This window comes from Saimiri boliviensis, chromosome 6 (genome assembly GCF_048565385.1).
Source record: "Saimiri boliviensis isolate mSaiBol1 chromosome 6, mSaiBol1.pri, whole genome shotgun sequence".
Lineage (NCBI taxonomy): Eukaryota > Metazoa > Chordata > Mammalia > Primates > Cebidae > Saimiri > Saimiri boliviensis.
The window spans coordinates 73,525,766-73,538,187 of record NC_133454.1 but is presented as its reverse complement, the minus strand read 5'-3'; the positions used below and the strand labels follow the sequence as shown (position 1 = coordinate 73,538,187).

The 12,422-nt window shown below is 43.2% G+C and overlaps 1 protein-coding gene across 11 annotated transcripts in view; it reads right to left on the bottom strand.

The window, feature by feature from the left end:
- NUMA1 (nuclear mitotic apparatus protein 1) overlaps nucleotides 1–12,422 on the bottom strand; it is an 82,597-nt gene that overhangs the window by 25,990 nt on the left and 44,185 nt on the right. For 10 of the 11 annotated variants that reach the window (XM_074400980.1, XM_074400979.1, XM_010334286.3 and 7 more), the window contains 2 exons: nucleotides 9,383–9,456; nucleotides 1,319–1,404 (listed from right to left, as the gene is read on the bottom strand). In XM_074400980.1, the coding sequence (XP_074257081.1) occupies nucleotides 1,319–1,404; nucleotides 9,383–9,424 (128 nt within the window). In that variant the 5' untranslated portion in view covers nucleotides 9,425–9,456. Of the gene's footprint in view, nucleotides 1–1,314; nucleotides 1,405–9,382; nucleotides 9,457–12,422 lie in introns of those variants that run through there. The other variant, XM_039470782.2, reaches the window with a different exon arrangement.

Below are 12,422 nucleotides of genomic sequence, written 5' to 3'. Positions count from 1 at the left end.
AATTAGAGATCAGTGCCAAGGAGAGAGAGAAGGCGAGATGATGTTGAAATGTCCGGCCTGGGTAACCGGGAGAGAAAATGGTAGTGTCTAAACCAAAATAAGAATAGTGACTTCTTTTAGCAGAACTAAGACAGGTGTTGGTTAGAGCCATATGGTGTTTAAAAAAACCCTGTAAGACAACCCATGACCAACACACATTTCAAATAAAAAAACACTTTAGCAGACTCATCTATCCTGGGCTACTCGGCCTCACTAGACTTCATTGATGGAGAATACCAACTCATCTCTTCACTCAACAAACATTAACTAAAAGCTAATCAAGGTACTGTCCTAAGCTAGGTAGGGAGAACCCCAAGATGAACCAGACACGGTCCTGGCCTTTGATAAGCTTAATTCTATCTTCTTTCCCTATCAATGAGCTGTTACCTATGAATAGGTAGCTAAAGTGCTTGCTTCACAGAGATGTGAGTCCCTGATATCAGTTCCTAACTGCCACATATGGCACATAAACACCTTCAATTAACACTTCAGTCTCTCCTTGGCCTGGGGCAAACAACCTAATGTGCTTTCTTTAAAATTTAAAAAAAAAGAAAGAAAGAAAGAAAGAAAACTGATCTATACTTGGTCCCAGAAAGGTGGGATACTGGGAGGATGCCCCACTCTATTGATTTCCCAGATAACTGTGATGTTCAAAAGAAATATGCTAATGATACAGACTAAAAGGCCAAACTACAATCCTTGCTACATGATAACAACAAGATTATTAAAAGCTCATGGATCTCAGAAAGCAAGTTAATTGAGGCAGTTAAAACCCCAGAAGTATGTTTCTAACGGCTTAGAAAGAGGCATATCTGTACTGTGCTATATGTTAGAGATGACATTTGTACTTGTTTCTTCTTTCCTTCAGGTTTGAGAGCTTCCCCTTTCTTCCCTCAGAGGTTGTAAAGACAGCTTGTGGGATAAGGTAGGGATGAGCCAAGAAAAAAGGGTTGTAGAAAACTTCCGGTGAGACAAGAGAGTAAGGAGCCCTCGTGGCCACTTGGAAGAATGTGAGGGCATGGAGCCTTGGAGGCTCTCCTGTGCAAGAGTGCAGAAGCCTCAGGATAGGACAAGCGTGAAACCGCTCTTATGGAGTGGCACGGCGACCGGAAGACGAGGTCAATGTATTCTTGCCTCTAGGTCCCACCCTGGCTTATAATGTCCCAATCTTGCCCCTGATTTCTGGTCATAGCCATCACCAATGAAAGAACAAGTAGAGCCCCCATCCCAGCAATCAGCTTTGCCTTAGAGGCTGGAGAGGGGTATGGTACATACTCACATTCTGTCAATGATCTTGATGAAGATGCTGCAGTCCTGGAGCTGCAATATAGCCTCCACAGGGTCAGCCACGCGCAGACTGTTCACCTGTGAGCCAAAGGGAACAGCCTGGTGAGACAGTTAAAAATGCCAGAAGCAATGTGGTTTGTTCTTTTTCCCAGAGGCTCAATATAAGTGCTTACAGTTGCAGGCTATAGGAATAAAAGAACTGATAATTCTCAGATGTTTAATTTCAGGAAGGAGTGCTGTTGCACTCACTCAACCAGTTACAGCCACCTGCAATGCAACCATCAGAGAGTCCTTCTTTTAACTTCAACTAAATGAAGGCTTAAACTCTCTTAAAGATGTTCCAGCACTGGGAGTATGCTTTTAGGCATAAAATGGTTTTGGAAGGATACACCAATAAACTGCTACTACCATGCTTCTAAAGACAGGAACTTGACAGCAGGGAGTCTGAGGTGGGAAAAGAAAGGCTTTTATATTATAACCCTCTGTAGCTCTTCAATGTATTATAGCCCTTTGTATTTCTTGAACGTTTACATTATCAGTTTCTGTATCTCTTGGATTTTTATATTATTGCCCTTTTGTAGCTCTTGAGTTTTAAAATATCTATTCAAAACTTAAATATTACATATATGCTATACACTCCCACAAAGATATAAAATCTTGTTGTTAATGCATTCTTATTCTTTCCAAACATAAAACTTTGGCTAAGGGGAGAAGGGAAGGACAACAGGGGAACAAGATGATTTTTTATTTTTTATTTTTATTTATTTATTTATTTTTTTGAGACGGAATTTCGCTCGTTACCCGGGCTGGAGTGCAATGGCGCGATCTTGGCTCACCGCAACCTCCACCTCCTGGGTTCAAGCAATTCTCCTGCCTCAGCCTCCTGAGTAGCTGGGATTACAGGCACGCGCGACCATGCCCAGCTAGTTTTTTGTATTTTTAGTAGAGATGGGGTTTCACTTTGTTGACCAGGATGTTCTCGATCTCTTGACCTCGTGATCCACACGCCTTGGCCTCCCAAAGTGCTGGGATTACAGGCTTGAGCCATTGTGTCCGGCAAAATGATTTTTTTAAAAGGGGGTGGAGGGAGCAGGCACGGTGGTTCACACCTGTAATCCTAACACTTTGGGAGGCCAAGGCGGGCAGATTACTTGAGCTCAGGAGCTCAAGACCAGCCTGGGCAACATGGTGAAACCCTGTCCTACAAAAAATTAGTCAAGTGTGGTGTTGCATACCTGTAGTCCCAGCTACTTAGAAGTCTGCGGTGAGAGGATCACCTTAGCCTAGGGAGGCCGAGGCTGCAGTGAGCTGAGATTGCATCACTGCACTCTAACCTGGGTGACAGAGCAAGACCCTGTCTCCAAAAAAGAAAAAAAGACAAAAAAGAAATGAAAGAAAAGAAGAGGAGTTGGGAATCTCAAAGAAAAACTTCTTAATTCTGATTTAATTGCCTGTTCCCATTCTTTGGCTTCAGACAGGCATCCATCTAAATCAGCCTTAAACACTAGAAAAGGGCCAGGCACGGTGGCTCAAGCCTGTAATCCCAGCACTTTAGGAGGCCGAGGCGGGTGCATCACGAGGTCAAGAGATCGAGACCATCCTGGTCAACACATGGTGAAACCCCATCTCTACTGAAAATATAAAAAAAGAAAAAATAGCCGGGCGCGGTGGCTCAAGCCTGTAATCCCAGCACTTTGGGAGGCCGAGGCGGGTGGATCACGAGGTCAAGAGATCAAGACCATCCTGGTCAACATGGTGAAACCCCGTCTCTACTAAAAATACAAAAAATTAGCTGGGCATGGTGGTGTGTGCCTGTAATCCCAGCTACTCAGGAGGCTGAGGCAGGAGAATTGCCTGAACCCAGGAGGCGGAGGTTGAGGTGAGCCGAGATCGTGCCATTGCACTCCAGCCTGGGTAACAAGAGCGAAACTTCGTCTCAAAAAAAAAGAAAAAAATTAGCTGGGCGTGGTGGCACGTGCCTGTAATCCCAGCTACTCGGGAGGCTGAGGCAGGAGAATTGCCTGAACCCAGGAGGCGGAGGTTGCAGTGAGCCGAGATTGCGCCATTGCACTCCAGTCTGGGTAACAAGAGCCAAACTCCATCTCAAAAAAAAAAAAAAAAAAAAAAGCCAGGCGTGGTGACTCAAGCCTATAATCCCAGCACTTTGGGAAGCCGAGGCGGGTGGATCACGAGGTCGAGAGATCGAGACCATCCTGGTCAACATGGTGAAACCCTGTCTCTACTAAAAATACAAAAAATTAGCTGGGCATGGTGGCACGTGCCTATAATCCCAGCTACTCAGGAGGCTGAGGCAGAAGAATTGCTTGAACCCAGGAGGCGGAGGTTGTGGTGAGCCGAGATCGCACCATTGCACTCCAGCCTGGGTAACAAGAGCGAAACTCTCTCTCAAAAAAAAAAAAAAAAAAAAAAAAAAAAAGTCCACAGAGGTCACATGCATCAGGTACACAGGTTATTAAATAAGCATACATGGTTGACTTCTACAGGAAAACATCATGAATTCCATAGGCACTAAAGTTCAGAAGTAGCCGGGGCTGAAGTGTACTTTTTTATTACTATAGGATGAAAGGGTTTGCTCAGTTATTCACATATTCAACACTAAGAGGGGAGAGAGACTGAGCCTGCTTTAAGAAACAAGGTACTTTAAATAACTTCACCTTAGTGGTTACCTACAGACAACTAGATTCTAGTGCTTATAAATGGGTTCTCTCTATTTGGGCTGGGAACCAGTACATATACATTTTGGGCCCAGCTCTTCCACAAACCTGCCAGGAACCTGTTATGAACTTTATTTCTCTCTGCATTAGTTTTCTCCCTTGTCAAATGGATGGAATCCCTACCTTATCTATTTAAAAGGAACAGCGTGGGCTCAAATGGGATTATGGATGCAAGAACACACTAAAAAATGTAAAACAGGCCAGGCATAGTGGCTCACACCTGTAATCCCAGCACTTTGGGAGGCTGAGGTAGGAGGACTGCTTGAGGCTGGAGTTTAGGACCACTCTAGGCAACATAACAATACCTTGTCTCTACTAAATAAATAAATAAATAAGCAATCAAGGAAGCAAGCTGGACATGATGGCATGCACCTGTAAGTCCTAGCTACTTCAGAGGCTGACGTGGGAAGATTGCTTGAGCCCAGGAGGTCAGGGCTACAGTGAGCTATGATCACACCACTGCACTCTAGCGTGGGCAACAGATTGAGACCCTGTCTCAAAAAAAATTAAATAAATACAATGAAAACAACTTTTAGGCCAGGTCTGGTGGCCCATGCCTATAATCCCAGTGCTTTGGGAGGATGAGAAGGGAGGATCACTTGAGGCCAGGAGTTTGAGATCAGCCTAGGCAACATAGCAAGACCCTGTCTCCAAAAAATTAAAAAAATAAAAACAGCCAGGCATGGTGGTGCACGCCTGTGGTCCTAGCTGCTCAGGAAGCTAAGGTGGGAGGCAGAGGATTGCTTGAGTGCAGGAGTTCCAGGCTGCAGTGAGTTATGAAGACACCACTGCATTTCAGCCTGGGTCACAGAGCAAGACCCTATCTCAAAAAGAGGAATCTTTTAGGTGAATCCAAATTAAAACAGGTTAAAAGGTGTTTTTTTTTTTTTTTTTTTAATGTGAAATAAAATATGACTATTAGCTGGGCATGGTGGCACATGCCTGTAATCTCAGCTACTAGGGAGGCTGAGGCAGCAGAATCGCTTGAACCCAGGAGGTGGAGGTTGTAGTGAGCCAAGATTGTGCTATTGCACTCCAGCCAGGGTGACAACAGTGAAACTCCATCTCAGAAAAAAAAAAAAAAGAAAATATGACTTACTGAAGTCTTAAAGAGTTTGCTAATATATTTATAATACACTTATACTGTCTTTTGAAAAAAGCTCAATCTAATTGGTCAGGACAGGTCATTGTAAGCTGATGTAAACTCTTCTAAGGAATCTGGATTCATCATATATACCAATTAAGTGATAATCCGGCAACAGTTCCTTTCGTGGATATGAAAATATTTTTCTTCCTGTAAATTATTTTGCTCTCAAATGAGAAATCATTTAAAAGTCGAGGAAGCAGAGAAGTTCCTTCATCTCTAGTCAGGGCATAAAACATGAGAGTGAGGACCAAGCTTACCGCATAACCCAAGAGTTGCCCTTAAGGATTGCAGGGTGGCTTAAGGTTGTCAAATTTTAAAATATCCTATAACAGTTTATTCATTATTAACTGATGTTTACAGAACACTCTCAAGCTGTAATTTAAATATTAATAAAATAAATTACTGAAAATTCAGAAGACAAAAAACAGAACTCCCAACCGGGCACGGTGGCTCATGCCTATAATCCCAGCACTTTGGGAGGCCAAGGCGGGCAGATCACGAGGTCAAGAGATCGAGACCATCCTGGTCAACAAGGTGAAACCCCGTGTCTACTAAAAATACAAAAATTAGCTGGGCATGGTGGCACATGTCTGTAGTCCCAGCTACTCGGGAGACTGAGGCAGGAGAATTGCTTGAACCCAGGAGGTGGAGGTTGCAGTGAGCCGAGATTGCACCATTGCACTCCAGCCTGGGTAACAAGAGTGAAACTCCGTCTCAAAAAAACAAAAAAAACAAAAAACAGAACTCCCATTAATTCTAGTATTTTCATACAGGTACTTCTGGCATTTTCATATATTTATTTCTAGTTGTTTTTTCCTTGGCAATTTTTTTAAACCATAGTTGGAATTATCATCTGCGTGTATGTGTATGTTCTATGCCACTTTTCTCACTAACATAACAGAAGCATTATTTCACGCTACAATAGTTTCATAAAATTCACTTTAGCTCCACAACTTTTGTTTAAATTTAAGTAATTCTCTATAACTATATTTATTTATATCTATTTTTAAGAGACAGGCTCTTACTATGTTATAGGTTGGAGTGCAGTGGCTATTTACAGATGCAATCATAACTCACTGCAACCTCAAACTCCTGGGCTAAAGCAATTCTCCCGTCTCAGCTTCCCAAGTAGTGGGACCTACAGGTGTGCACTACTGAACCTGGCATATATAACTATAACATTTTCATGCATATTCTTTGTTTTTTGTTTTGTTTTGTTTTGTTTTTTTTAAAACAGGCTCTCACTCTGTTGCCCAGGCTGGAGTGTACTGGCACGATTACACGATCACAGCTCACTGCAGCCTCAACCTCCGTGGCCTCAGGGGATCCTCTCACCTCAACCTCCTGAGTAGCTGGAACCACAAGGGAACACCAGCATGCCAAGCTAATTTTTGTATTTTTTTGAAGAGACAGGGTTTTGCCATGTTGCTCAGGGTGGTTGCAAACTTTTGAGCTCAAGTGATCCTCCACCTCAGCCTCCCAAAGTGCTGAGATTACAGGTGTGAGCCACTGCACCTGGCCTCATACATGTTTATCGTGATTTTTGAGAAAAGGATATAAGTAGCTGCTGATAAATAAAACTAGTCTTAGGCAGGGTGCAGTGGCTCATGCCTATAATCTTAACACTTTGGGAGGTCAAGGAAGGTGGATCGCTTGAGCTCAGTAATTCAAGACCAGCCTGGGCAACATGGCAAAAACTGATCTCTACCAAAAATACAAAACATTAGCTGGGTGTGGCAGTGCACGCCTGTGGTCCCAGCTACTAGAGAGGCTGAGGTGGGAGGATTACTTGAGCCCAGGAGGTTGAGGCTGCAGTGAGCCATGCACTCCACTGCACCACTACACTCAAGCCTAAGTGACAGAGTGAGACAGTCTCCAAATAAATAAAACTAGTCTTGTGTTTATTCTCTGTAACAATAGTAGTCACTGGAAAAATAAGCCTAGAACCTAAATAAATAGAAACCAGTCAACATAAAATAATGTGGCTAAAGGAGCCCTCAACATTCAGTTACCTGCATTGAACTAGAGACACTGCTCAGGTTCCTCTAAAACCCAACCAGCCTTTTGGGGTGGAAAGGTGAGGAGACTATGTGAAGGAAGAGACAAGGTTTCTAATACAGAAAAAAAACCCAAAACACTGATATGCAATACAAATATAAAATATATAAATATAAAATAACCATTTTAAGCTATAGAAATGAAAATTACATCCATTTCAGAAACTGAAGACTAAGAATACAGATTTTGCTGATTAAACATATATTTTCTCACTTGAGATTTGATCATGACTAAAGACAACCTGTCTTACTAACTCAACCCTAACTGGAAATTAAAAATTAATTTCTTTTAAAGTATTCTCTAATTAAAAAATGTTGGCAGCCAGGTGCAGTGCTACGCCTATCATCCCAGCAGTTTGGGAGACCAAGGTGGGAAGTCTACTTGAGGTAAGAAGTTTGAGACTGGCCTGGGCAACTTAGCAAGACCCCATCTCTATAAAAAGTTTTTAAAAATTAGCCAGGCGTGTACCTCTGGGGCCCTAGCTACTTGGGAGGCTGAGGCAGAAGTATTGAGGCCAGGCGCAGTGGCTCATGCCTGTAATCCCAGCACTTTGGGAGGCCGAGGCAGGTGGATCACGAGGTCAGGAGTTCGAGACCAGCCTGAGCAACATGGTGAAACCCCCATCTCTACTAAAAAAAAATACCAAAATTAGCCGGGCGTGGTGGCACGCACCTGTAATCCCAGCTACTCAGGAGGCTGAGGCAAAAGAATTGCTTGAACCTGGGAGGTGGAGGTTGCAGTGAGCCGAGATCATGCCACTACACTCCAGCCTGAGTGACAAAGCGAGACTCTGTCTTAAAAAAGGAATAAAGAGTGGGGAGGGTGGGGAAAAAAGAAAAAAAGAAAAAAAAGCATTGCTTGAACCCTGAAGTTTGAGGTTACAATGAACTATGATTACATTACTGTACTTCAGTCCGGGCAGCAGAGTAAGACTCTATGCCTATATTTTTTAAAAAGAAAAATGGTTGGCTCTTCAATTGGCCCTGATTAATCAGTACTCAGGGTGAATACTAAAATATCCTGTGCCAGCATGCCCAGGAAATGTTTTAAGTACCAAGAACTATGATTTATTAAGATACTATGCTAAATGACAGCATGTGTGTGGGCACTTGTACATACTAAATGTATCTCATTATCCTTGTATAACCCCATGAGGTATTTTATTTTGTTTTTTTCACGGTGCCAAGAGAAAGCAGAACTCCATGAGGTATTTTAATTTAAAAATATCCCTATTTAAAAAAAAAAAAAAAAAAAAGATGCTGAGAAGCTAACACGCCCTGGGTCAGAGGGGCCAGCACTGTGATTCTATGCTGGATATCTGATTCTGAGGCCCATACTTATCACCACACTTCATGGTCTCCTCTGTTTCTTTAGCTTTATTTATTTTTTATTTTTATACACACGTTTGAAACAGGGTCTCACTGTGTTGCCCAAGCTGGAGTGCAGTGGTGGAATCATGGCTCACTGCAGCCTCAACCTTCTGGGCTCAACAGATCCTCATACCTAAACCTCCCAAGTAGCTGAGACTACAGGTGCATGATACCATGCCCAGCTAATTTTTAAGTTTTTTGTAGAGACAGGGTTTTTCCATGTTGCCCAAGCTCGTCTTCAACTCTTGGGTTCAAGCAATCCTCCTGCCTCAGCCTCCCAAAGTGCTGGGATTACAGGTGTAAGCCACCACATCCGGCCTCCCTAGCTTTAAATATGCAACACACTCTATTAATTTTTTCATCTGCATTGTCTCTGGCAGAAATATATGAATGATCTAGCAAAGTAATTTTGATGAAGTAATCAGCAAGGCAACACTTGCTGATGAACAATAGCAATAGACAGAAAGGTGGTAAGAGAGTGATGAGAACCATGTCCTAAGATTAAAGGCCTCTGAAGACCAAAGTTCCTGCATATGTTGGTCACTAAAGTCATCAGCATTTACCCTTTTATTCAGAAAAATACATAGGGGGCAGATTAAAATGCATTTCCATGCTGTCTACAGGAAAACTATTTAGTCTAGGGATGAAAAGACTTTACATAGCCCTGACTCCTAGAAAACTCCTCTCCTAACCCTCTCAAGCTTTCTGGAGAAGTACAGCTGACAAAAGAGAGGAAGGCAACTTACCCAAGAGAGGAGTGCAGCCCCCCGGGTGGCGTGGATTGTCATCTTGGTGATACCAGACAGTCACTCCAATGCGCCTGGAACCCAAGAGAGGAAGAAAAGCAGGTAATCATATCAGATATCCATGCTCAAGAAATAGAAGCGAAATGGTTCCCTTTGCCAACTCTGAACATTTAAATCATTCTTCACTTAGTCCACTAAGACACCACGGGAATTCTTTTTTTTAATGGTATAAAATTTTTCTATCACCTAAAAACCATGGGAATTTATAGACAGCTCAAAGTATCCATGAAAGTTACTATAGAGCTTATCCTATCAGAGACAACAGCAAAGAATCGTGCATTTAACTCAGTGTCTAATCCATGCAATTTTTCTGTTCCACAGAAAATACAAGCTGGCCTTCAACCCTACTCTTTGGGACATAATGCCCTTATGCCCTTAAATATGGAACAAACATGGTTTCCAGGCAGACCTGGGTCTGGATGCTGATTTCATGTGACCAGGGTTAAAGGACCTTAGACAAGCAACATAACCTCTTTTAGTCTTTTTCTTTATCTGCAAAATGGGATCCACATACACCTCTCTGGATTATTGTGATGCTTAAAAGATAAAAGCAAATAATACAGTGCCTGGCCGATGGTAGGTCATCAATAGTTACTGTTCTTAAGCAGAAATGTTGATTTCCAGCTCTTTCTACAGGTACCCAAATTCTACCTAACAATACCCAAGTCCTTGGGGAAACTGTTCTAGTTTCTGGATTTTCATATACTCCACAGATACGTCTTACAAACATGGTTCAGATGGGGGACTGAGTATATCCAAACCTAGGTCTCTGGATGAGGTCAAGCCCAATTCTGGAGGAGACCTCATGGGACATTTAATGAAAGTTAGGTACTTGTCCTGGTGTTCTCATCACCAATTTCCTTTCCCATTGAGATTCTGCCACCTGCCTGCCAACCTACCCAAGAGACCACAGGCCAGATGACTAAATATTCACCAACACCTCCTAGCACCCCTTACAATTTTCACAAATCTCCAGGGGCACAATCAGCCCTGCCCCCCATCTCCTGCCACAGGTGATTAGTCTGTACCTACTCCAGAAGGAGGAAGAAGAGTGGTAAGAGCCACATTGCCTGTAAGTCTCCCCATATATTAGCATCTCCAGAGTGTGCGCTCTTTGGAACCAGTGTTTGCTAAGCATCTACTGTATGCAAGCTGGGATAAAGAAAGACACAGGTACTCACTGTCTAGTAAGGGAAAGATACACAAATCTGGAAATTCATTCCCCATTATCTCTTGGTCCTTCCTATCCAAGCATACTCTGTTTATCAGTCAACCAAAAGGTATTTTCTTAGTCCCTAAATACGATCATCCTGTGGTAGAAACTACATGGAAAATGGGAGACAATGATATGGTCCCTGCCTTTGAGGGGCTTATAGCAGGGTGGGGAGTCAAATTAAACATATATGAAGCATTAACAGAAGAAAATAATTAAATGCTAAATATAACTAAATGCTAATTACAATTAAGTGCTTCCTAACCCTGCAAAATCCAACATGATTCCACCTGTCACACCAACATCAGTCTTGGAAATGAGCCAATTCATGCAGGCTTTGGCAAGGGCAAATGAAATGGTTAAGAGCTCTCAGGAAGCCAGAGAAGCTAAGAGGCCCACGTTCCTCAGTCTTGGATGATTATCATCAAGCATGCCCTATCCATGGGCAAGACTGCCTAGCCCTTGAGGCCAGGCATGAATGGATGCAGATAGCCTCAACTACTGCAATGCAATAAGGCTTTTCTGTGGCTGACCAGACTAAAGCTCAAGGGACCACCACACTTGCCTCTGTGGTGGGGCGGCAACAGCCAGATGCTCAATTGGGGCTTCTTTAAAAAAAGGCCTTTGAGCTGAGCTATTCAATCACAAGGAATGAGGCGAAGATCCTCTCCCCCATCTTCACTACTGCCTTTAGACTTGCAGTCCTTTTGTTGAGGCCCAACACTTCAAAAATTTTATTTGCAACTGTAGGCTGATCTTGCTCCCTGTGAAAGATTCACAGCTGTGCTACTAAAAATGTCCTGAGGTTTAACCAACCTCTTCATCTCAGAGGAAAAACATACAACCCTGAGGTCCTCCCAGGAGAGCCTGTCTGAAACTAGTTCCACCGCTCAAGAAAATGAGTGTTAAGGCTAAATATTCTTTTCCATGTTCCCCAGGCACAGAAATACAAGGAATGTAACATTCACCACCAGGAACTCCTAAAGGACCTTGTCTGCTCTTCAGCTCTAAGCCAGTAAAGAGGTACTTTCTTAGAGATAAAACATCAGGGTAAGAGGCTTCAGGACAAGCACAGCTATGCCCTCTTCTCCAGGAGCACATCTAATTCTTCGACATTGGGACTATAGCTTTAAGCAGGCTTTGGCTGGGAATGCAAGGGCTCCCAGCCAGAGTACCATCCTCCCCACCCTCCCCCTGAAATCTGAGGCAAGCCCCACCCAGTACACTGGGTGATGGTGATGGAAAAACAGATCCTTGCGATTGTAGCCTAGAACCATTTCACAGAAGGATCTGCTGAGATCCACCCCAGCTGGATCAGGCAGGCACCCCCACAACCCTCGCACAATAAACAAAGAAACAAAACCCCAGAATGCAGGCCAGGCCCTCTAAGGGCACCTTCAGAGTTCCCATCTATGTGGTTCTCTGAGAAATATCCCCAGAATCCAAAACAGCCTCACTGAGCTGGTAAGGCACCCTCTCTTTTCCCTGGTCTCAAGAAGTAACCAAGGACATGAAGCAGTTGCTTTATAAACTTAAGGCCCTGCATCCTTTTTACATTTCCCAAACTGACATAATGCAGTTCTCCCACATCAGGACCAATTCCCACATTTACAGTAACCCCTCTATGTTTCCAAAAAATAAGTATCAAGACAAGGAAAGTGACACCAAAGAGACACACAACCATTTCGCCTGTACCCTCTCTGGATCTTAAAGGGTTAAAGCCTAGCTAGGGTTTCCTACCAGGGCTGAAGCTAATGTAAACCACCT